At 53.1% G+C, this 24,580-nt stretch overlaps 10 protein-coding genes across 10 annotated transcripts; 7 read left to right on the top strand and 3 right to left on the bottom strand.

Annotated features, from left to right (window-relative positions):
• Positions 1-38: 38 nt before the first annotated feature.
• Positions 39-1,760, bottom strand: PG998_011254 (uncharacterized protein; the record flags this gene model as incomplete). Its single annotated transcript, XM_066878070.1, has 1 exon — positions 39-1,760. One exon carries the CDS (start codon positions 1,758-1,760, stop codon positions 39-41), a length of 1,722 nt encoding a protein of 573 aa, XP_066727124.1.
• Positions 1,761-2,553: 793 nt separating this feature from the next.
• Positions 2,554-4,062, top strand: PG998_011253 (uncharacterized protein; the record flags this gene model as incomplete). Its single annotated transcript, XM_066878069.1, has 1 exon — positions 2,554-4,062. The coding sequence occupies one exon, from the start codon at positions 2,554-2,556 to the stop codon at positions 4,060-4,062; it is 1,509 nt and encodes a 502-aa protein (XP_066727123.1).
• A 186-nt stretch (positions 4,063-4,248) lies between these two features.
• On the bottom strand, positions 4,249-4,779 carry PG998_011252 (uncharacterized protein; the record flags this gene model as incomplete). The annotated part of the gene is made up of 3 exons (XM_066878068.1): positions 4,249-4,342; positions 4,411-4,609; positions 4,674-4,779. 3 exons carry the CDS (start codon positions 4,777-4,779, stop codon positions 4,249-4,251), a joined length of 399 nt encoding a protein of 132 aa, XP_066727122.1.
• A 1,055-nt stretch (positions 4,780-5,834) lies between these two features.
• PG998_011251 (uncharacterized protein) lies at positions 5,835-6,524 on the top strand (the record flags this gene model as incomplete). Its single annotated transcript, XM_066878067.1, has 1 exon — positions 5,835-6,524. One exon carries the CDS (start codon positions 5,835-5,837, stop codon positions 6,522-6,524), a length of 690 nt encoding a protein of 229 aa, XP_066727121.1.
• A 2,871-nt stretch (positions 6,525-9,395) lies between these two features.
• PG998_011250 (uncharacterized protein) lies at positions 9,396-9,851 on the top strand (the record flags this gene model as incomplete). The annotated part of the gene is made up of 1 exon (XM_066878066.1): positions 9,396-9,851. One exon carries the CDS (start codon positions 9,396-9,398, stop codon positions 9,849-9,851), a length of 456 nt encoding a protein of 151 aa, XP_066727120.1.
• A 1,237-nt stretch (positions 9,852-11,088) lies between these two features.
• On the top strand, positions 11,089-13,593 carry PG998_011249 (YSIRK family gram-positive signal peptide; the record flags this gene model as incomplete). Its single annotated transcript, XM_066878065.1, has 1 exon — positions 11,089-13,593. One exon carries the CDS (start codon positions 11,089-11,091, stop codon positions 13,591-13,593), a length of 2,505 nt encoding a protein of 834 aa, XP_066727119.1.
• A 2,871-nt stretch (positions 13,594-16,464) lies between these two features.
• Positions 16,465-17,931, top strand: PG998_011248 (uncharacterized protein; the record flags this gene model as incomplete). Its single annotated transcript, XM_066878064.1, has 2 exons — positions 16,465-17,836; positions 17,891-17,931. The coding sequence occupies 2 exons, from the start codon at positions 16,465-16,467 to the stop codon at positions 17,929-17,931; spliced, it is 1,413 nt and encodes a 470-aa protein (XP_066727118.1).
• Positions 17,932-18,659: 728 nt separating this feature from the next.
• PG998_011247 (glycosyl hydrolase family 47) lies at positions 18,660-20,442 on the top strand (the record flags this gene model as incomplete). The annotated part of the gene is made up of 3 exons (XM_066878063.1): positions 18,660-19,425; positions 19,455-19,627; positions 19,651-20,442. The coding sequence occupies 3 exons, from the start codon at positions 18,660-18,662 to the stop codon at positions 20,440-20,442; spliced, it is 1,731 nt and encodes a 576-aa protein (XP_066727117.1).
• Positions 20,443-21,035: 593 nt separating this feature from the next.
• Positions 21,036-22,977, bottom strand: PG998_011246 (Aldehyde dehydrogenase family 8 member A1; the record flags this gene model as incomplete). The annotated part of the gene is made up of 5 exons (XM_066878062.1): positions 21,036-21,399; positions 21,462-21,628; positions 21,743-22,110; positions 22,211-22,359; positions 22,478-22,977. 5 exons carry the CDS (start codon positions 22,975-22,977, stop codon positions 21,036-21,038), a joined length of 1,548 nt encoding a protein of 515 aa, XP_066727116.1.
• A 663-nt stretch (positions 22,978-23,640) lies between these two features.
• On the top strand, positions 23,641-24,114 carry PG998_011245 (uncharacterized protein; the record flags this gene model as incomplete). The annotated part of the gene is made up of 1 exon (XM_066878061.1): positions 23,641-24,114. The coding sequence occupies one exon, from the start codon at positions 23,641-23,643 to the stop codon at positions 24,112-24,114; it is 474 nt and encodes a 157-aa protein (XP_066727115.1).
• Positions 24,115-24,580: the final 466 nt, after the last annotated feature.

Below are 24,580 nucleotides of genomic sequence, written 5' to 3'. Positions count from 1 at the left end.
AGGCGGCTAAGTATGCCACCAGTCCGCCTTTTGTGAGTTTAGCCGTCAATCAGACGATTATCGTCCCGCGCTCTTGAGAGTGCCTCCTGAATCCTGTCGTTCTCTTCGGCACGGATGCGGCTTCTCGCAGATTCCAGTCGTTCTACCCCAGCATTGATGGTCTCGATGTGAACGCTGAGGGGTATGGACGTCTGGTCTGCCAGCAGCTCCGGCGCCACCACTCTGTCTCGCAGGTCGCTGAGCTTGGTCTGGATGTCGCCCAGGTCGTGAACCAGGCCGATAAGCTGCTTCACGGCCGAGGTACGCTGCACCTCCACTTGCTTCAGAAGGCCCAGCTGTGCCTTGAGGTTGGTCAGCCGCCGGTTATTAGCCCCCACGAGCGTCCACAACGTCCAGAACACTTCGTCCTTCTTGGCCTTGACTTCATTCCCGCTCCGCACCACGTGCTCGTTGATAAGCTGGAGATTGTTTTCCGCCTGCGAGAGCCGATGTAGCGCAGCTTGGGCTTCCACAATGAGGTTGGCGATCTTTTCAGAAACAAGGCTGGTATGCTCTACATATTTTTCGAGGAGCATCCGCTCATCAAAGACTTGCGGCTGGAAAGGCGAAAAGAGCCAGCCGCTCCAACGAGCGACCATGTTGTCGTTGGCTTGCTGCTCCGCTGCAATGGAGTCGATGTACCTGGAAGTCCATCGGTTGATGCTGATGACACTATCCACAGCACCCCCAACGTGTGTGTTGAAGGTCTGGAGATCAGTCGCGATTATGCGTACGTTGTCGATGTAGCCGTCGAACTCGTATACAAGCTCGTCACGTGCTGGGATGTCGCTGTACTTGACCAGTGTGCGCAAGTCTCTCACCGAGGCCTCGGCGCGCTTCATCTCCATAGGTAAGGAAACGCCTCGTGCCGAGTCTTCCAAAACCTTCTCGAAGTCGGATTGTACGTTCATAAGCTCGTCGAACTCGACTTGGGCCTTGCCTCCAGTTCCTGGCACAGGGGGCAGATCAGGGCAGAACGGGAGCTCAAGCATCGAGGCTCCAGGAATACGGCATAATGGTGACAAGGACGTAGTTATCGAGCTCGTGACCATATTCCTGGCCATCATGCCGGCGCCTAGCAATATATAGAGAGCCAGGCAAATTGCCAGGGGATATTTTGCGATACGAAGTGCCATCCCCAAGACAGAAAGGCACCAGGCAACAGTGTCGAATAAAAAGGCGGGCGATGATGCGGCGAACCTATCCCAAAGAGAGTTTGTCTCGCGGTTGCCGTGCTGAGACCTGCGATCTGGGGCGGGGCGTCTTTGATATGTTGGGCCACTTGCATCACTTGGTTGACGATTTATTCGCCGTCGCATGTACGTCCTGTCATCATATTCAGGCTGGGTCGTTCGCGATGCACGAGCACTGCGTCGCGGGCTCTCCACATCGAGTCTGGGCATAAAGAACTCAGGAATGGGCGTGTGGTCTTTGTCCATAGATGTGTGTCGCGTAGAGGCTAGCGACGGCTGAAAGGGCGCGCGCAGGATGACTTGTTCCTCGTCTGCATCGTTGGCGAAGTCCCGGATGCTGTCCTGGGAATTCAGGCTCAGGCCTTGTGAGGAGATCTGGGACGGCTGGGTTTGGAAGACGATATCGTCTTCGTCATAAGGGTCATTCACAATAGAGGTGTCGAATGAGTCGTTTTCGCCACCCTCGACAATCCGCCAGGAGCTCTCTACAGGTAGGTCCGCCTGACGGCCTTGTTTCCGCGGGGCCATGTTGTTGTTGATACTCTTTGAATATCACCTTCCTCACAGCCTCATGGTAGTCGATCGTCGCTTCCCCGAGATACGTCACGGCCTAACGTATTGGAATGAGATGTTCCCAGACGTGCCTCAGGGTGGTGTCAATGTAAAACTGCGAAACTTGTATATAGAATGTAGAACGCGTCGCGTTTACACGGTGGCGATATTTTGAAGAACGGATGTAGATTGGCTCTCTTTATAGAATCGAACAATAGGCGCCAACGATATCTATAGCTAATCAAGACACAGGCTGCCGTGGTGCCCGAGCGTGATGACTCATTTACTCGTGGAAATTATGGATGTCAAGCGTCAAGTAGAATTGACGGATAGAACTAGATTTCTCGCATGTATGTATGCAGCGCGTTTGTTTACTTCAGGTCAAACAAAGAGGCCTTGGCCGATAAGGCATTGCAATAGAACGGGACAGTCTCTGACGGAGTGGCCTCGCAGTGCTTCTGTCGGAGGATGACGCGAGTACGGCAACGGCAATCCAGAACTGGAGAATGTTGCAGGTGACATCCTGGTCAGCTGAGCGGCCGATGAGTCTGACAGCGCTGGAGGACGAGAACGATTGGCAGCTGCAGGGGTTTCTCCAGCAGGCTACGGTGCTATGCCTATCGGGGCAATGAGCTTAACACGCCCGACACGCCTCGGTGTGTCGGCGTTTATGCGCTAAAAGTTGGAACTTCAATTAACGGACCTCGAGATTTTCGAGGTATTCAGTACCTCGTGGGATGGGCTCGACAATCATCTCAACGCCGTAGGGATGTTTGCACGGAGAATTCTGAGGCTGCGCCCTCACGGCCTATCCCCATTGCCGCCGTACAGCTATGCGATTCGCCCGACCACACATTCGCTGCGACGAGCGTGCGCAACATGCGCAACATCTACCGCGGGGTTGCCGCCGAAACCCGCCGCCGACCATCGACAGCTCGGCGTGCAACAAGAGCTGTTCACGACCTCGATCTACAGCCCCGGCTCGCCCATACTGCTGCCTAACGGTGCCCGCATCTTCAACAGGCTAGTCGACTTCTTGCGCAAGCAGTATGTCCGCTACGGCTTCCAGGAAGTCATCACCCCCACCATCTACAAAAAGTCGCTATGGGTCAAGTCGGGCCATCTCGAGAACTACAGCGACGACATGTTCACGGTAACGAGCACCTCGCCGTCGCGCAAGGACCAATCCGAAGAAACCGGCGAGGAGGACGAGTACGGCCTGAAGCCCATGAACTGCCCCGGGCACTGTTTGATCTTCGCCGCGCAGCACCACAGCTACCGCGACCTACCGATCCGATATGCCGACTTCTCCCCGCTACACCGGAACGAGATATCAGGGGCTCTGAGTGGCCTTACTCGAGTTCGGCGGTTTCACCAAGACGACGGCCACATCTTTTGTCGGCCGTCGCAGATTGAAGAGGAGATCAAGAAGACTCTGGACTTCGTGCGTGTTGCCTACAAAGTGTTCAAGCTAGGCCCATACAGGCTGGCTTTGTCCACAAGACCAGCTGACCATTTTATTGGCACTGCAGAGGACTGGGACAGGGCTGAGAATGGCCTGAAGCGTGCGCTCGATGCGTCAGGCCAGGAATGGACTGTCAATGAGGGCGATGGCGCTTTCTACGGACCCAAGATCGACATAATCCTCCGAGACTCGGATGGAAAGGAGCACCAAACGGCTACCATCCAGCTCGATTTTCAGCTCCCCAAACGCTTTGAGCTAGAGTACCAGGCCCCAGCACCAGAGCTGGAACAAAGGGGCGAGGTCACCACGGATGCGGACAAGCTGGCAGAGTCGGGGCCTGTCACCCCTGTCCTCATCCACCGAGCCGTGCTCGGTTCTGTCGAGAGGCTAATGGCGCTTCTCATCGAACACTATGACGGCAAATGGCCATTCTGGCTTAACCCGAGACAGGTCATGATTCTAGCGGTGAATGATAGCCAACCGGTTCTTGAGTTGGCCGAAACTGCACGAAACATTTTGTCCGGCTTACATGAGCAAATACCAGGAGACGATGGTCCTGTCACCAGTGCTACACAGCTAACCGTAGACATCGATGATAGGAAAACGAGCATAGGAGCAAAGGCTAGAGAGGCCAAGGCCAAGGGATATGGTGTCATTGTTACAATAGGACCGAGGCAGCTGCCAAATGGCACTCTCACAGTCGATATGACCAACCTCAATGTCGAGGGAGAAGAGGATGTACCTAAGCAAAAGGAAATGAGTCCTCGAGAGCTCTTGGCTTTATTGAAGACCAAGATAGAATCATATGAATAAAGCTAACGGCCACTTCAGGCCAGTACTTGGCCTGCCGAAATGCAATTTAAGATATATATATATATATATATAAAAGGAACCATGTGCCGCTTATCAGAGTGGCCCCAGTAAGGCGTCCTTCCACAGCGGCACCCTGTGTTGTAAAAACCTGGTTAATCCATAGTGGTCTATCTCAGCATTGGCTAACTAAGTCAAGTCATCGTCGTCCTCGTTGGAAACCCCACGTGCCGCTGCTCGCTGCCGGTCTCTCTCTTCGAGTCGCTCAAGTATGGCTAAGGGCCTAATACATGCGTTAGCCAAGACGAACGTTGGCGAGTGCCATATGCAGTCGCATGCTGTGGAACTCACTCTTTGGTTTTCTCGTCTACGTACTCGCCCCGTGCTTCTTTTTCACGGACCAGCTGCCTGCGGCGCTCAAGTTGCTCGCGCATGTACTCCACGGTGCGCTTTAACACGAGGCCTTCGGAACGGCCTTGTCCTTCAAGGCCTGGGACTAGTTCACACAAACGATCGAACCCATCGCGGATAGCTTGTCGCCGCTTCTGTTCTGTATACGGAAGTCAGCGAGTCTGAATGGCCGGCCTCGGCAGTTTCTTGGCTACGGCACGTACCAGAGGCAATGTGATTCTGCTTCTTCTCCTCTTCGGTCAAGCGTGGCTTATCATCGCCTTGCCCGTTGAGGCCAGGACTCGGGGAATGTGATGACTTATCCGCCATGGCCACTTGCGGGTATAAATCTCTTCCTCTTCTCGTGATTTCTGGTTTGTCCTAGTTTTGGTGTTTACCAGTCTGGCTTGCGATTATGACCTCGACAAATGTATGCCACCATGCAATCATGTACAGCAGACCCGAAGCACCTCATACTATGTATGGAATATGGGAAATGCGAATGTTCTACAGGAAGGCGAAGTATATGAAAGTAAAAGTTGAAGTGCAGAAGAATGGGAGAATGATAATCAACACCCAGCCTTGGATTGTATTGGTTTACATTGGTGCATCTCTCGCATTACGCGCAAAAGAGTAGTCGCGAGTTGCGACCAAGCCCTTCTCTCAGTGATCTGACAAAATGGTGCATGTGATGAGATGCCCCGCCCCCATACTTGCTCAAGCTAGCATTTGCGACCCCCTGTAGGCCAAATTTAGTGGCCGCCATGAGATGGCAAGCACATGGCAGCGCAAGGGTGTTCTGTTCTGGACGAAGCTGGATGGAATTGTAAGAATCCCAGTAAATGAAACTACGGGGAACACAGACATGCAAAGGACTTGCTATGTGCGGAGAGTTGGGAATGCATATAGAAAAAAATGCAACAACAAGCCCAGCTAGAGTACACGGTTTAGAGGTGACATAGGGGCCCAGGCTGCCAGGCACCCAGGCAAACAATAGTGCAAATCAATAGCAAAGCAAGTCAAGACTTCCCGCGCGCCTACCATGTAAAGTTTTGGTTGACGTACCTGCATCATTCTACCCCACTACAGCTTTCAAGTACCTCCAACCCCCCATCGACAGAAAACAAGCTCTTGCCTCCGTTACCGAATAGCTGTTGACAAGTGCTTCAAGGGGAAGTAGCGTACTAAACAAGAACGACGCCTCACCACGCCAAGATGAGCGAACAAAAACCTTTGCTGTCGAGTGACCCCGACGGCAACCCGTCCGACTCTCCCCCGACTACGACACCGCCGCCCGAGACCATGGCCTGCCCGTCCGGCAGCCTGCTGGCCCGCCGGCCACACGGAAACCGCCGCCGCCTTTCGAGCTCCCCATCCTGACCTACATGAAAAGCCACAAAGTGATCCTGGCCTCCGGGTCGCCGCGGCGGAAAATGCTGCTGCACCGGCTGGGCCTGACCAACTTCGAGGTGGTGCCGTCGACGCTGCCCGAAGACCTTTCGAAGACAACGCTGGTTCCCTTCGAGTACGTCGCGGCGACGGCCCGGCAAAAGTGCCTCGATGTGTACGAGAAGGAGGTGGAGAAGGGCGCGGAGCCCGACCTGGTCATCTCGGCCGACACCGTCATCGTGACGCGCGACGGCCGCGTCCTCGAGAAGCCGTCGAGCGAGGCTGCGCATATGCGCATGCTTCAGCACCTGCGCGACACGCGCGTGCACCGCGTGCTGAGCGCCGTTTGCTGCTTGGCGCCCAAGGAAGAGGCTACCCACCCGGGCTACGAGATCGAGACCCACGTCGAGGAGACCAAGGTCTTCTTCGCCAAGGCGGCCGATGGCCTGTCCGACGATGTCATCCGGAGCTACGTGCGGACGCGCGAGGGCGTCGACAAAGCCGGCGGCTACGCCATACAGGGCCTTGCGGGTATGGTGCTGGTCGAGAAGGTGGACGGGAGCGTGGACAATGTCGTGGGGCTGCCTGTGCGGAAGATGTTGCAGCTGTGTGACAAGGTAGTCTTCAAGCAAGACGATGAAGGGTGGCAGCAGGCTGTTGATGACGATGACGACGATGACGAATAACAGATCTATGAGCTTATGAGATAGTTCATATTTCAAACCCTTGGCTTTGTGTTTGCTAAAGCTCAGTAATGGGCATGAAGCAAAATCCCGAGACATTGATGGCATTCAAGCTACCCTTGCCTGCTTGCCGTTGGTGTCTACAAAACCATGAATCCAAAATCTGATCATAAGGTATATACGGATATAGATAGGGTTGACTACAACAGTTGGAACATACAATGGGGCACCTCAGACTACATCCCCGTATTATATTGTTTGAGATGTATCAGCTCATTCACTTGCCGTGGGTGTTGAGGACTAAAGGGTGTGTATGTCCAGGTCTACATTACTCCAAAAGCAGCATCAAGTTGTGTATTAACAATTATAGGGTGGTTATAAAAGCCCATCAGGTAATAAGGCAAGTATGATGCAATCCAGAGGCCATAATCGTATTTGCCACTCTGAAGTGAGTTTCTGATTAAACCGAACATGGTGTTCCATCTGCCGAGGAGATATCACCTCATCCATAAGATGGCAAACCCAACATCCACGTAATATTCGTTTATCAGCTTCCATCTAATTCAACTTGCAGTCGAATACCGATTGTACGATTGGGCGGCAAGATGGCGGAGATAGGCGAAAAGACGACAATGGAATGGCAAGTGATGAGATGGCCAATAGTAGAAGATCAGGCAACGTCCAATCTGGTGGAGTGACGGGAAGGTGTATCCTAGCAATTCTCTGTATGGAAGCCTAGAAAGGGGAAGTTGCCCAAGTAGCTCCTTCTGGAGTTCGAATTAAAATATGCCTTGGGTGCTCCCTCTGTTTTAACTGCGCAAACCTGTCGCCATGTAATTCACCTGAACAATATCTTTCCTGTCCTGTCCACCAACCATTCTCGACTACAGACCAATCATGCAACCGATACTAGGAGGAAAAATGAGCACCAACAATATAGACAAGCAGACCTTCACCTACTTCCCAAAGTTACCCCCCGGGAATTCGGGCAATGGTTTGGCGGGAGTTCTTGAGATGTGAGAGCAGATCTCGTTTCATCTGGGCTAATAGATGGGCACCGCATCTTATGCCAGAAGCCCACCTCGTCTCTCCCTTACTCAAAGTCACCATCGAGAGTCGAGTTGCAGCTCTTAAGTTCTACACTACGAAGCTAGATGTATACGAGATTTACCTGATGGGCACCAAATTGCCTCTTTACTCAGTTCCAACCAGACTTTCCTATTTCCCAAAGGGCTACCTCTACCTCTGTGTGCCAGAAGATCGTTTCAAGGACAAGTCAGATAATCCTTATCGTCCCATGCTTATTATGAGACCCGAATTGCATCTCAAGAGAACGTTCGCCAAAAAGTGAGCCCGAGGTTGGTTTCCTAGGCCTCTTGACTGGAGAAGTATTTGATGAAGATCCGCCGTTCAGAGAATTAGTCACTTCCGTTTGATCTGTAAGTGAATCATCGTGACTGCGCAAATATTTGCGATCAGAACGAGGAGCCGTGACTGACGAAATTGACAAGCATAATCTTGATTTTCTCGGGCTTTGATAATGTGGTATCTTATAACCTACGTCAATCATATCACCAGAGGTGGTGGCACGTTGAATTAAGCATCACGCGGAGGGAATATCAGTCAATGCTTGTTCGAGAAGGGTCTACATACTATAGGTAGACTATAAAATGAATTATTCTATTCATTAATTGATTTTTCACTAATGTCAAGTCAAATGTACCAAGGCCATTAGCCAGGTCTGCGGTAACAGAGATTGGGAGGCCTGGATATGCTCCAAGCATCTCAAAACTATATAGGGACGGAATCTTGGGAAGCACATTTGGACTAGCGATCTGAATCAAGAGGAATACAAGACAGCATAGCCCAAGGTAGACGGAACGGACATTCCCGTATGGCATTATATGCTTGAGTGTAGTCTTATTTTCTCACATAACTACGAGCAACGGCGGGTTCAGCACCATTTGCTTGCAGGATGCCAGCAAATAGATGCTTACATATACTTTCTATAGAAACAATCAGGGCAGTGATGGTCAACACACAAAGAGGCCTCTTGTGTCACCTGGCAAGTGAGAAACATGTAGGCTAGATCTTCAAGTAGTTAATCTAGGCGAAACACCTTGCCGGTAGTCAAAATAGGTGCACTGAATTGTGTTATTCATAGCCGTTCACATCACAGTATCCTTGATATAAACGGGCACTGGGATTCTCATTGCAAAATCGGATGATTTATAGCAAACAGAGGCCGGCGCAATTCTGGGCGTGAGTCGTCCATGATAATGCCCACCTGAAATAAGCAGTCATGATGTGGTCATAGTATGCTTAATACAATTTTCTTTCTTAGTCCAGAAATTTCGAGCTACACGAGTCTAGCATTATTCTTCGGCCGCTGAGCAAAAATCGTGGCAGCACTCCCAGAGTCTCAGGGCCTAGGCCGATCCCTCCTGGTCTGTAGCATTGTCTTGGCATATATTACGACAGCTTTCGTAAGCACACGAATCTATATCCGACTACGGGAGAGAAACCTGAGCTGGGATGATCTACTCATCACTTCGGCTCTCGTAAGTACATCTTTGCTTGCTTCTCTGTGAAAAGAAAAGAAGAGACATGGGGCGGTAACAACAGAGGAATATCGCAGCAAAAAAAAGAACAAGTTTCCTTTCTAACTATTATATTCTGATCTTTTCTAGACTTCCTACCTTGGATTCACAGCAATATGTGGATATGGCACCTTGATCGACATCGGATCCTCAGATTCCAGTTATCTAAGTGAGGGCCAAGGGCTTGTATTCTTCATCGCCATGTACGCGGCTCTAAGACCTGCCAGTAGTCCGCACTCGCATGTGCCCGATGATGAGCCATTCGCTGACTAAGATGCGTATCAGGGCTATCTACGCCATCGTTGTGGTGTGTATTAAGAGCGCCGCATGTGTGCTCTTCCTCCGCATCGCCGGCCCCCTCCGCAGCTACGGCATCCTGGTCGTTACGGTGGTTGGCTTCGTCGTGACGGAAGTAGAAACTATTGGCGAGTGTCGACCCATCCAGGCCAACTGGAAGGTGCTTCAGGGAGCAAAGTGCGCCTCGCAGGAAACTGTTGTTGTAATCGCTGGCTTCTCCACCCTCACCACGGTGTTGACCGACTGGCTGTGCGCCATGTTCCCGGTCTACATGTTGCGGCGTACGTCCATGCCAGTCCGCAAGAAGCTCGCTGCCGGGTTCGTAATGGGATTGGGTGCCCTGGCAACAATATGCACGCTGTTGCGCATACCGTATATCTTGCATTACGGTGCTGCGATAGCTGGAGACTCGAAGCATGGACTTGGTAAGTAGAGTATTCTTATTCCACAACACTCACTGCTTTGCGGCTCGTGGCTGACGCTTGGGTTTCGCAAAACTTTAGCATATAACATTGGCGGCCTGCTTATGTGGTCCGTACTGGAGTGTGGTATTGGATTGATAGCCACGTCGTTACCCCTTATCTGGCATGACTATCGGGTGCGACGACGTGCCAGGCGCCACCCGACGCTGCGTATTGATGGGTCTGAGTGCGAACTACCCGTGTTACGTCGGCTTCCGGGGCAGGCAAATACAGCCTGTGAGCGAGACGCCAGGTCCGTCGAAACGGTCTGACCCGAGAATAGACGGCTCACTTAAGGGCGGCAACTATCTTTATACCCGAGCATGCGACACGCGCCAGTCTGAGGCGGTGGAAATCTTGACCGTCGGTAGACAAACATTGGGCGAATTGGCAATACCAGAACTTCGATGGTCTTGCTTGCCGTAACTTTCTTGAGGAGCTAGGCCAGTTCTTCGCTGCGATGGGCAACTGATCATAGTGGGTTTTGGGAAAAGAAGTAAGGGGCTCTTATCCCTGTCCTTAAAGGGGGAAGGTAAGACTAGATGCTAGGCGAATGAGCGCCTAGTCTGCACATTTCTTTTTGGCTTCAGCGATGGCATGACTTTCTGACATCGGGTACTTCATCGGTGAGAAGAGCCGAGAATATCACTGGTATTCTCATGTCAGTAACTGCCAGAGTACATCCATCTGAAACTACATGCAGATAGTCAATTCCAGCTCAGCGAGTAAAGTTGCCCCCCCAATAAGTTTCGAGGTGGTGTTGCTCTAAGATGCTTGGCGTCAGCAGATGTTCTGAGGGTTTCGCACATGCATGTCATCTCGTAAGATCTACAACTCGCTCTTCCCTTGCTCCGGCCATAACTATGGAATACTGAGAATAAGAGGGAAACACTCTCCAATTGTCCATGATGCCAATATCGCGATGGCACCACGATGGATTGTGTAGTATATGTTTGTGTTGGTTCGGGACCGAGTCCAAGGGGATCGATCGGGTGGAGTGATGGGGGCCCAGTTGGTTCTATTTTTAATCTTAAGTAGTTGCCTAGATTATCATACAGAGTTACATGCCACTAGAGCGAACAAAATATAGAGATTTCGAGATTTCGAGATTTCAATCCATTTTCTTTGACTTTCAAACTCGCCATCAAAAAGTACCATCTACTTTTCTCGGCATTCGATCTGTAGAACGCGTACAGACGAGTATGAACTATGGCGCCCCTCAGCACCGAGCCCCGCCAGCTCCTCGTGGTGCTTAACGGCGCTCGGCGAAAGGCCTACTATACCTTGGTCGTCGAAATCACCGCCTACATGCGCAGCCAGATCGAGCTTCCGCAGAGCAGTAATAGCAGCGCTGAAGAATCCCCGGCTCGAGAAACGAGTGCGGCCGACGCGCCTCCCGCATCCTCCTCGTCCTCGCGGCGGCAACAACATAAGCAACAGCAGGGCAATGACGACGTTGCGCCTTTGTTCGTACCTCGCGGCGGTGATGCTGACTCCTCCTCGCCAAGACTGCAGCAGGACGATGCCGATTTGCACGTTGGCGCGCAACAACGGCAGGAGCAGCGTCGCGCACCACCTAGCCTGGCTTTGATCCGTCTGCGCAAAGCGGCGCTTGCCCACTTTGACGCTTGGCGTGCTGAAGTGCTCGCAAAGCTGAAGGAAGTCGTGGCGAGTCCAGATGACCCTAAGATCCTGGAGGCGCGCCGTAAGCGAGTAGAAATCCTTGCGAAGAGAAAAACAGAAGAGCCCGCCGAAGGCGAAGATCTGCTCAGTTTCGGAGAGGGACCCTCCAACGCCACCACAGCAGACGCATCAGAAGGCGGAGAGGCACAAGGCCTGCCTGCAGCGCAGCAAGTTGCCGCAAGTACTCTCAACGTCTCTGCATTCCAGAGTGTGTATCACCCAATCCCAACTCGTCTTACTACGATCCCGCTGGACGACCGCAAGGAGGTTATGAGCAGCATGCTCCTCCTGCTGCTGGCCATCGGCAACTATTCAGCCTATTCTCGGACTCTGACCTGCTACATTGCCTCGGCCATGGAAATACCGCCGACGTTTTTGGACAATGAGGAAATAGCAATAGCGACGACGATGGTCGAATCCGTGCAAAAAGCAGATGCCATGTCTGCCGAAGCAGAGGCCCAGAAGCGCCGAGAAGCAGGACAGAGTAGTCGATTCTGGAAAGTTGGCCTGGCAAGCGTTGCTGGAGCAGCCGTGATTGGTATCACTGGAGGCCTGGCGGCGCCGGTTGTAGCCGGAGCTATTGGCGGACTGATGGGAGGTGTTGGGCTAGGCGGACTTGCCAGTTTCCTTGGTATCTTCTGGATGAACGGCGCGCTAGTCGGGACCATCTTTGGTGCTTTCGGGGCAGGGATGACAGGCCAGAAGGTGGACCAATACGCCAAAGAAGTTGAGGACTTTCGATTTCTTCCCCTCAAAGCGGAGTGGGGTGGTAAATGGAAGAAGGACTCGCCAGATGATCGCCGCCTGCGTGTCACGATCGGCGTCAACGGCTGGCTCAAGGAAGCAGCGGATGTGACGAAGCCCTGGCGGGCTCTGGGCGACGAATCCGAGGTCTTTGCGCTTAGGTACGAGATGGAGAGCCTCTTATCTCTCGGCACTGAGCTCACTGAGCTTGTTAGCTCCTACGCTTGGGGTGCTATCAAATCCGAAATCCTAAAGAGAACGGTGCTAGTAACGTTGTGGTCTGCATTATGGCCGGCATACCTCATCGGTATGGCCACTAATGTAGACAACCCATTCAGCTTGGCACGGAACAGATCAGAGAAGGCGGGCAAGGTCCTGGCCGATGCTCTGATTAACAAAGTACAGGGTGAAAGGCCAGTGACTCTGGTGGGCTACTCTCTTGGCGCTCGTGTCATCTACTCCTGTCTGAGATCGTTGGCTGAGAGAAAGGCATTTGGACTCGTGGATTCGGTTGTGTTGGTTGCAGCACCGGTCCCCTCGAACACTGGCCATTGGCAGATGATGAGGACTGTCGTCTCTGGCAAGCTTTTCAATGTCTACTCCGAAAATGACTACATCCTGGCTTTTCTCTATCGGACCACGAGTGCACAGCTGGGCATTGCTGGACTGCAGGCTATTAGCGACGAAGTCGAAGGAGTCGAGAACCTGGACCTGAGCGCTGAGGTCACAGGTCATCTTCGGTACCCCGAACTCATGCCCAAGATCTTGACACGGTGTGGATTTCCTAATGTCAAGGACGGGCAAGCCGCAATTGAGAAAGAACAGGATGCCATATTGCTTCACAATGACGACTTCGCTGAGATGGGCAAGTTGATTGACATCGACGACAAGGCCCAAATAGGTCCCTCCAAACACAGCGAGAGGGACATGGCCAATGAGAAGTTTGACCCGAATGTCAAGCTTGATCAAAAACAGAAGACTAGCACGGCCGTAAGGGACGATAAGTTGGCCGGTGTTACGGGCGCCGAGGGGTCCAAGGCTATTCCCGCGAACACGCGCGAACAGACGGTCGCGTCTGCTGCATCTTCCACGGCCATCAGGGAAAGCACCCATGTAACTGCAGGCAGCGCATCACACATGGGTATCCCGCCCCCACCATATACAGAGTTCGAGACAGGTTCTGATTTTGGCAGTGAAGAGGACGGGTTTACCGGCATCCAGATGGAAGACAGTGATGATGAAGGCGACATGGTAGTCTATACCGAGGCATTGCGGTTGGAGGAGTGAATTAGGATTATACACCCTTCAATATGATAAAACACGAATATTCGTTAGATGAGTGCTTGCTGCGTGCAACAGATCTCGACTCATGCTGCCTGCAACTGTTTGCCATGTACTAAGTTGCGAACTGTGAAATGTGTGACTAGTACGGAAGCGCAATCAAAGCCGCGAGTCCTATGCACGAAAAAAACTTAATATTTATCGTGCCTCGTGCCTCCTTTGCATACCTGAACAGTAGGTCATCAAACTCAATGGCACAAACAAGGCAGCGTACCAACAGCGAAGACTCTGGACGCGGGTCTAACCCGTGAGGATTGTTGCTGCTATTGTGGGATTCTCCAGCGAGGCGCATATCGCAAGTATATAGCTGGGGGCAGTTCCAGGACAATGCAATTGATGTCAGTCTAGTAGAGGTCATGCGGCCTCTTCAACTTTTCATACCGGGGAGATCGCCCGGGCATCACGCCCCGACTCCGCGAACCCAGTCTGCCAGTATATTCTATCGTGTTGACGTATTGGGCAGTACGTGACCTGTGTCCTTCAGCCCTGAAGAATACTCGAGTTAGCGCTTGGGTAGGGATTCACTTCCAGGAATGTGCAACGTCGTAAAGCTTCGTGACACTCAGCTGCTGTCCCTTCCCAGCTTACACCGGACGACGGCACGGTGCAAGCCGGCAATTACCATGCCGGAATTTTGTAACTTGCAGTAAGTTTACTTGTCTTTTGGGACCTGCAAGCCTGCCTGCCGATCACGTCTTCATGCGATGAAGATGCCTAAAAAGCAAAAGCCGCCCCCTCCTCCAAGTCTGTCGAGTCATCAGCTGGCGCAGGTGGGGCAGATGAGCGAACCTTCGACAAGGACCAAACAAGATATCCTCATCTTATCTGCTGAATGAATTCCTGAGCAACGATCCGATCCTGCATGGCTCGTCTGGTACTGTTACACACAATGGACATTATTCGGGTTTAAAACAAGATGCAGTAATACTCGGTGCCTTTGGACTGCCTTGACTTGTGTACGGAGTAGCTGAGTAGTAAGTAGGTTATCGAGCGTCTCTTTGGGGCCGGGAGTCCCGGCTTGTTTCAGCTTGTCATTATTATGCAGCGTCTGTGATTTTCCCCAAACCAACATCGTCGCCGATTATCTACCAATGACGTCGCAACCACCATGCGGGTAGGTTGTGTAGGGAACCGCATTCAGGGATGGGTGTGAAGTGAAGACAAGCTTTTCTCCGAAGTGAGTTGTATATTAGGGCTTTACTTAGCGAGCCCAGTACGGAATATGAATCGAATCGGAAGGGACGTCGTCGTCCGAAGAACGCCGGCTGCCCGGCCCCCCTCCCCAAACTTCGCTGGCGGTGGAAAAAGAAGGAGAAGGAACAATTTGGGTCTGCCACCAAGTCATCCTACTTAGTATTCCCACCACCCATGTTTGGGAGGGTCGTCTCGGTCAGTCATGTACAACATCCATCCACATCCCATATGCATCGACCACTCAGGTTCCAAGCTGGTGCGATGTGTGTATCGCGAAGTAATCAAAGGCGGTTTTGGGAGACCTAGCACATGTACGACTGACAAGGCAGGACGCTGGGGTCGTTCTGACTGGCAGCTGGCTGGGGTAACTAACAGAAAGCAAGCTTCGGCCGGTGGCCGCTTGTCAGGATGGGGCCTAGCCACCAAGTACTATCGACCCAAGAGGTCGTCACAGCGGGTCAGGACTGCGACGTACTTCGATAAATGGTACCACCCCAAGCACCCATGCTGCCTAGCTGCCCTTGCTGCCCATCTCTCTCTCTCTCTCTCTCTCTCTCTCTCTCTCTCATATGGGCCATGGCTCGCCGGTCGCCAATCATCTGTGCCGTCCATCATTCGTTCCTAGCTCCTGGGGGTAGTCGGGTATGCGGATGCTGTGAAGTGTAAAGAGGATTTGGTAATGGTTATTATGTATGCCCACCTGCCTTACGACTTTCAATTTCAGAGTCTAACCACCCCCTCCCCCCATCCTCTCATTCCGTTTTTTCTCTTGGCACTTTCGCTTGGCATTGCATACTCTCTCACGCCCGAGTTCAGTCCAATAGCTTACCCATTCATTTGCCGCCTGTTGTACGCATTCTGGTGCTAACTAGCTAGCACTGTCCAATTCGGCGACGACGCGCTGTGGTCAAGCTGCCGGCCAAGCACTCTGGATGCTATCTGACGGGCTTGGACAGAGCCCACGAAGTCGCCAAATATGATTTTCGAGCATGTGTAAGTCTCTCTTGGCCCTCTCGGCCCTCTGTCGTTGTTTTAGAGGCTACGATTGCCATCTTGTCTCTTGATTTAAGACCCTCCCCGCATGGAGTCCCTACTCTTCTCCAGGCTCGGCGACAGCTTGGCGCCCATGCCAATGTCTTGGCAACCCCCAACTGACGTCTCACAGCGCTCAACGAGATTCGGAATGATGTGTATGTCTGCCAAGAAAAAGCTTCTTTCATCCCCTCAATCGTCGTTGCCAAGCCCCTATCGCGAACTCCATCGCAATGGTCAATTAAACCATGGCAATTGCATATCGCCAAGTGCTTGCTATCGATCGTTCTTTGGCCAATGCACGACAATGCCTGGTGTTTGGTGCAATTGCCATCGAATACCGGGAGACACATCGTGGCTTGCGTTCCCGAATCGCGCCCGTTGTCTCCCATGTCGCCTGACCACCACCATATTAGCTGAGAATCTGATGGCCAATACTAACCAGAGCGAGCAGGTATCTGCTCACTTCCACGGGTTATTCTGGAGGCAAGAAGACTACTAGCACTAAGATTAAGAACCTCACGATGTCATCGGCGGTGAGTACAATCGTCCCTGAACAAAGATCGAGACTCCCTTTCTCATACAGCCTCAATGCAGCCATCATATTATGAGGACCTTCAAGAGAACTTCACGACATTGTCAAGCGATTTTGCCCCTTCTGGTAATCAAGGTTTAATTACGGGTCTACTCTACGTTCCGGACCTTGCATCAGGCGACCCCTGTCAGAATGTTGTCGATACAATCGTTCCTGCGAATGTCACGCGGCAGGCAAACCTTCCGCCGACAAATTACAACCTTATCGCCATAGCACCGTGGATCAGTGCTGATTGCGCTATTTCATTTCTCGACGAGGCTCGATCCGATCCGCTTCGGGCCTTCATATTTTACCTACCTAACGGTGACTACTCGCCGCCGCCACCTGCCGACGATGATATCTGGCAACTTGATGGGGATGGGTCATGGAAAAATAACCATCATTATCCAATATACGCCATACCTGGTGGTAAAGGAGCTGAATTCATGACCCAGCTCAGCCTGTATTCGGGGAAACTAGGCGAAGTCCCCTTTGGCGAAAATATTTCGACGCTATACAATGTCGACTCGCAAGACTACGTTCGAGTTTGGACGCAACTTTCGGTCTCTACGAATTCCAATTTTCCCAGTCTATGGATTTGCATCATAGCTGTCGTCAGCGTCTTGGTTTTCGTCATTGGTGGCACATCACTTCTGATGCACTGTGTGCAGCGTCGACGACGAGTATCACTCCGGCGCAGGGTGATAACAGGCGAGACGGACCTTGAAGCTCTAGGTATCAAGCGACTCACTGTTCCGGTAGAGCACATCGAGACATTTCCCCTTTTCACATATAGTTACGACGCGCCCGTTCCGTCCTTCGAAACTCCACCTCAATCTCCGGGCTCGATCCAGAGAGTGCTCTCGCAGTCCTCGCCGAGCTCCTTTTCAACAAAAATCAACACTCGCACTGACTATCAGCCCACCTGCCTAATATGTCTGGATCACTTTGAATCGAGAGCCACGATCATCCGGGAGCTACCCTGCGGGCACATCTTCCACCCAGAATGCATTGACGAATTTCTTAGCGAAATCAGCTCTTTGTGCCCGATTTGCCGGCGATCGATGCTCCCGAGAGGCTATTGTCCCAAAATCACAAATAGCATGGCCCGGCGTGAAATGGCGACGCAGAAACTACGGCCACGCACGGCAAAGGCGCCCAAAGCAAATCAATCTCGACAAAGGCGAATCTCGAGAAGCAGTATCGTCAAGATGGCTTATAGCCATCCTTCTTCCCCAACTGGGGAGATAAGCCCGGCCGATCGGCCGCAAAGGGTCGAGTTGACCGCAGGGAAGCCTGGTGATCCGGACATGGAAACCTCTCGGCAGCGAATGCAGGAACTTGCTGTGCCCATCGATGAGACATCGAGTGATGACGGCAAACCTCCTTGTAAGTCACGCCTCGCCTATGTTGCTGCACTGGTTGGATACTGACTCCTTTTAGGGAGGCTGGCTGCGAAACGTGTCTTTCCGGGCTTCAAGTGATGTAAAATTCGGGTCGTACGACATTATTCAAGTGCATAGAAAAGGAGAGGATATGAACATAATGCCGGTGTTTTCGGCCTGGGGGATAACGTGCATTTACAAGTTGCATTTATTTGTGGTGGATGGCGAGTGACAGGCCCGGGTGGGCCTTTTTGAAATTTGGTAGGGATTGGCGATTTGGAGCATTTTTGGATTGGATATACCCCTCTTCTCAAGGGAAGTTGACGATTGTTTTTGATATGATCCTATTTTCTATAGATAGAATACGGCTCAAACCCGAATACATACATTGATATCATTCGAAGAAGTTAAAAACTCGTACGGCGAGCGTTTGAAAGTGACCAGGTGGCTGACTTATGTATGTATGCGCATGTACATGTCTGAGCTACACATTTGGGCGCAAGCCAGGCTGCCAGGCTGCCAGGCACGCAGCGACACACGCCTAACGCCAGGGGCGCTCGGGCTGGCAGCGGTACCCTTGCCAGAGAGGCCTGTTCACCCCCAGGATGCTGCGAGAATGCAGCGACAATCCAGCGCCATCTGGCTTGGCATTGTTTCCAACCCTTCTCCCCAAACATATGACAAACAAATGCGCCTCTCGCCCCATAGTGATCCGTCGGCTTTTGCGTGTGTGTGCTACGACGACATCCACAACATTGCTAGACGCCTCTTACTGTACCTGTTACATACATACATTACGTAGGCTCGCCCTCGAGTCCGCCATCCTCATGCACCAAGATGTCGTACGGCTGATAGAACAAAACCACGTCGCTATGGCTGGCCTATTTCGCAGGCCGACGCGACTCCTCACCGTGGTGGCCGCCATTGCTGTTCTATACATTCTTATCATTTTTATCCCCAAGCCCCGCGAGGAGTTATACGGCTTCCAGTATTTCCGGAGCAGTTTCGACTGGTCGACCGTGCCAGAGCGGAATCCTGTCGCGAAATTGACCCAACTCCCTCGCGGCTCGCCCAAGCGACTACCCAAGTTCCAGCATGACTTCGCATCTGACAAAGCCCCCAGCCGCGAGCGGCTCGATGTCCTCGAGAGCCGTCGCTCCGAGATCCGACTTGCCTTTGTGAAGAGCTGGAATAGTTACAAGAAATATGCGTGGATGTACGACGAGCTCACCCCCGTGTCGGGGGAGGGCAAGGATACGTTCGGGGGCTGGGCGGCCACGCTGGTCGACACGCTCGACACTCTCTGGATCATGGAGCTGGGCGACGAGTTTCGGCACGCCGCCGCCGCCGCCGTGACGCTCGACTGGTCGAAGACCAAGGACACGTCGTGCAACTTCTTCGAGACGACAATTCGGCATCTGGGCGGCCTGCTCAGCGCCTACGACCTCAGCAAGGAAGCCGCGCTGCTCGAAAAGGCCATTGAGCTCGGCGACATGCTCTACACGGCCTACGACACGGACAACCGCATGCCCCCTTCTACCTGGACTTCGACCTCGCGAAGGAGGGGCTGCTGGTGCCCGGCACGCACGATCCGTCCGCGGCCGTGACTTCGTCCGGTTTAGAGTTTACCCGACTCGCGCAGCTCACAGGCCAGGACAAATACTACGACGCGATTGACCGAGTCGCCCAAGCTCTCGAACAGACGCAGAACTCGACGAAGCTACCCGGCATGTGGCCCACGTTCCTGAATATGCGCAACTTGGACTTCTCCGGTCAACGAAGTTTCACTTTGGGGGTCTGGCCGACTCGCTGTATGAGTATCTGCCCAAGATGTACGCAATGGTGGGTGGGCTGGAACCTATGTACGAGAAAATGTACCGAGACGCCATGGATGCCGTGACAAAACATCTCTTGTTCAGGCCTATGACGCCTGACCAGGACGATATCCTTTTCACGGGCACGGTGTATGTCAGTTCCCAGGATGGTCCAGAACTCGAGGCCGAGGGGCAACATTTGGGCTGCTTTGTAGGGGGCATGTTTGCCTTGGGCGGGAAGATATTTAATATCCCTGAGCATGTCAAATATGCGGAGAAGATTGCCAGGGGATGCGCTTGGGCGTACAAGGCCTTCCCATCAGGCATCATGCCCGAGACCTTTACCTTGTATCCTTGCCCCAGCTTGGAGCCATGCCCGTGGGACGAGGACCAGTGGACAGCCACGGGCGATAAGCGGTTTCCAAAGGGGTTCAAGAACGTAATGGACCCGAAATACATACTTCGTCCCGAAGCGATCGAGAGCATATTCTTCATGTATCGCATGACGGGTAATGTCGAATACCAAGAAATGGCGTGGACCATGTTTCAATCGATCCGGAAGGCCACAGAGACGAAGCTGGCATTTTCCGCAATCAGCGATGTGACGTTGCCAAAAGGCCAGAAGACGGTCAAGAAGGACTCGATGGAAAGCTTCTGGACGTCCGAGACGCTCAAGTACTTGTACTTGATCTTCTCGCCGCCCGACCTGATCGATCTGGACAAATACGTGCTCAACACGGAGGCGCATCCGTTCCTGCGTCCAAATGCCCAGCCTGGATATTTTACGTATACCTAACTACGGAAGTGACATGAAGGAATTGGGGAGGAAGGTGACTAGGGGAACGACGAAGCATTGATGCGCATCATGATTTACTTAGCACTGCATAAGACGAGGCGTTGTTGGCATTTTTTCTTTACCAAAGCGGTGGCCAACATAGCATTAACTGCGTCATGAATTCGGAGGAATAGGCATGGGGCAACCTGAACCCTTAGGAGTACACCTGGAGTATCAGGTGTTAGCAAACCAAGGGAGAGGTTGACAGGTCGAATACCCAACCACCACACCTTACAAGTGAGAGGAACTGTATATAAAGATTGATATTAATACTAGCCACAATATTGCTATTTCTCCATTAGCAGGTTACCTAGTTACTACCGTCATGGACCCTATGTCATACACGTTCCCCTTGTCTAAGACACAAGGGGTAATGGAGGCTTCTGGCCCAGGGGGAGAGGCTTCGCAAGTCCACCAGACCTGCTGCAGCCTGAATTACTTTTGACAATCCACCTCCTCCTACTCACTGCACTTGCTATCGTGGAGTAAGGCATATTCCACTGTTCGTCTTTTCCTTGCTGGGCAGGAACGGAGCGGGGATTGGATGCGACGGGTTACTGAAGCGGCACATGCAGCGTCCGTACGTGGGTGAAGACGTCGCGGCTGTACTCACCGCCCTCGCGTCCCGTGCCGGAGCTCTTCATTCCGCCAAAAGGCGTGCCGAGCTCGCGCACCAGCCAGCAGTTGACCCAGACTAGCCCGGCCTCGAGCCGTTCGCCCACGCGCCGCATGCGCGCCCCGTCGCGCGTCAGGAGCACCGCGGCCAGGCCGTTGGGGTTGCCGTTGGCGAGCGCGACGGCCTCGTCCTCGGTATCGAAGCGGCTGATGGTCGCCACGGGGCCGAAGATCTCGTCCTGCAGGAGGCGCGAGGTCGGGGGCACGTCGGTGAGGACGACGGGGTCGATCCAGTAGCCGTTGCTCGGGTCGGCTGGCGGGATTGTCTCGGAGGAGGTGGTGGGGAGAAACTCGCGCCCTCGGACTGGGCGAGGAGGAGGTAGGAGCGGATCTTGGTGTAGTGCTGGTGCGAGACCACAGCCCCGACCCGCTCGCCGCACTTGTAGTTGGTTTGGACGTACGAGGTGAAGGCGGCGACGAATTTGTCGTAGATGGAGGATTGGACGTAAATGCGGGATCCACAGAGACAGATCTAGGGGATGAAAGCGTTCAGTTGATTGGTATTATTCCCCTGCCAGTTGAACTTGTCCCTCCTCTTCTCTGCGTTTCCAAGGGGAGGGAAAGGAATTGAATGACAAAAGCTTACCTCGCCCTGATTCTCAAAAGCTGCCATGGCCGCCGTCTGCACCGCCTTGTCCAACTCGACGTCCTCGAACACGAGCGTGGGGTTCTTCCCGCCCAGCTCGAGCGACAGGTGCTTGTATATCTGGTCCGCCGTGTCGCGGCGGATCTGGATGCCCGTCGCCGTGCCGCCCGTGAACGAGACGCCGCCTCGGACCAGGGGACTGCGCACCAACGCCGAACCCGTCGTCGCTCCATCCCCGAACACGACGTTCATCGCGCCCTTTGGTAGGCCCGCGCGCCGGAACACCTCACACAGCAGAAACGCTGTCATCGAAGTCACCTCAGACGGCTTGGCTACGGCTGTGCAGCCGAAGGCTAGACAGGGCGCCACTGAAATAGCAGGCATTTGGTCAGCATTTGGTCAGCGTTTGGATGGCCCCTGGAATATACCGAGAGGATATTTTGGCCAGGAGTCACTCATTTGACTTACTCTTCCAAGTCAGTAGGTACAAGGGCATGTTCCAGGGCGAAACCAATGCGAACACACCGGCAGGGGATCGGTGTTCGTATGTCAAGATGTTACTGCCATCGACCACACGGGCGGCGGTCTGTTGATGTAGTATAAATGTTGAGAAATAGCTGTGATATTGTAGATTCTTTCGTTAGCCTACATGGAGTTTCTCGTTCGCCTGTAATGATTCGCCGCAAATATGAAGAACTGTACGTCGGCACAGGGTCGTATTTGGCAGATACATACTTGAAGTTGGAAACGGCACGGTCTACTTCAACTCGCGCCCGCTCTAGCGTCTTGCCCTGATCGATACTCTCCCACACGGCGAATAGCTCGCGATGCTCCTGGATCAGCCCGGCCACGCGTTGGAGGTGCTTGGACCGCACCGTCGCCGGCGTAGTGGACCAGGCCCCGAAGGCATCGGTTGCCGCCCGCAGCGCTTGCTCCACTTCGTCGGCGCTGGTGATGGGGACCTGGCCGAAGGCCCTGCCTGTCTTCGGATTGATGGCTTCAATATACTGTGAGGCCGTCGTTGTTGTCGTCGATGACGCTGACGAAGGCGACCCTGCAAAGGATCCGCCAACATAGTTCTGCATCCTTATCTTGTAGCCGTCGCCCCCATCCGACGATGCCTGGCGTGGGGAGGCGAGGAAAGCCTCGGCTTTCTCCAACGTGTCGCAGGACCATGCATTCTGGATGATAGAACTGCCAAATTCGGCGCTGGCGTCTTCTTGAATCGATCCCATACTGTTCGAGAAGTTGCATCTATCAGGCAAACGGGGAGTGTTTTGTTTGCCGTTCGGAGAACTAGATAGCCATTCGGCTCGCTTTAAGTCGGCCCCGGGTTGGCTTGGCGATCCGGAAGCTGCACAAGATTCCAACCCAGAAACATCAACGGCAAGTTACAACTGAACTAGTATCATGCACGTACGGCTTTCACTGCCCCTTCATACGCATTTGTTATTACGAAACAGCGATTGATTTGAGATGACCAGCCGTCACATCTGTTTGTAGGGAGAGTGCCTGAATACAGCACGGCATGAGGGGATGGAGGGATAATACAACCCAAGCATGCACTGCAAGTCGGTTGCGGAAGTTGGGGTTCGGGGCACTGCACTTCGGAAGGACTAAAACCTCGGATCTCCAAAACGCGGAAGTGGAAAAGGGGCTACATGATTGGCTGCGTGTTGACTTTGCACCACAGCCGACACAACCCGGGACTTTCATTCGAATGGATGTGCCTATAAACCTTGTATCAAACCATATTGAATGGGCTTTTGCCAGTCATCGAAGCCGCTCGCATCACCACACACTGTCTGTTTTCACTCCTTGAGACACACCGCTTCCAAGCAGGATAAATACCCAACCGCCCGATCGCCGCCAAGATCGACGTGGGAGTTCTTGCCACCATGGCCTCCTCGAAAGACTCCCCCAACGGCACCCCCTACCTGCTGCCCGCCACCGCAGCCCAGGGCTTAGCCAACTACCCCCACGCGCGCGTGATCCCCGGCAGTCCCCGCGTCGTCTATGTGTCGGGGACGTCGTCCCGGCGCGGCGACGGCACGTACGCCGGCTGCGCAACGGACCCGGCCACGGGCGCCCACTCGCTGGACGTGCGCGAGCAGACGGCGGCGGTGCTGCAGAACATCGGCACCATCGTCCGGGGCGCGACGGGCGGCGCCGTGGGGCTCGAGGCCGTCGTCGACGCCACCGTGTTCCTCACGGACATGGCGGGGGACTACGCCGGCATGAACGAGGAGTGGAACAAGGTCTGGCCCGACAAGACGGCGGCGCCTGCGCGGACGTGCGTCCAGGTCGCTGCACTGCCTAGCCCGAAGCTGAATGTGGAGATCAAGTGCATGGCGTTATGGCCGCAGTCATAGATATAGGTCTGTACCGGGAGATTAGGATGACACAATGCAAAGCACGGTACTATGATCAGACTTTTGGTAGGCATCCAGAAGGAGGAAAAGGGGTTAGTTAGATCGACTCAAACTAGCAGTATAGTCAGCAGCATCAAAATGCACTACTTGACATGCCCCATGGTGTACTGGATATGGGGTATTAAAAAAGGAGTGCCCATGAAGTGATTTGAGAAAGTGACCGCAGAGGGACTTGAGCCCTCTTGCATTTAAGTATAATACGCACAAGAATGGTACCGCTAGGCTGAACCGACTCAGCCAAGGGAATAAGGGTTCGTTTGGATCTATAAGTGTTGTGGCTCTTAATCAAACTATTCTGTGACAAGATTATTGTGGTATCATATGAATTGTTCAATCTGGGTTAAATAGACCAGCCGTTCGTTATTGGTATTTGAAAGCAGCGCTTCGTACACTCATTCAGGGGTTA

The sequence above is a fragment of the Apiospora kogelbergensis genome (genome assembly GCF_038363985.1).
Source record: "Apiospora kogelbergensis strain CBS 113332 chromosome Unknown utg000007l_segment0_segment0, whole genome shotgun sequence".
Classification (NCBI taxonomy): domain Eukaryota; kingdom Fungi; phylum Ascomycota; class Sordariomycetes; order Amphisphaeriales; family Apiosporaceae; genus Apiospora; species Apiospora kogelbergensis.
Note: the sequence above shows the minus strand (reverse complement) of the source record. Positions and strands in the feature narration are given on the sequence as shown.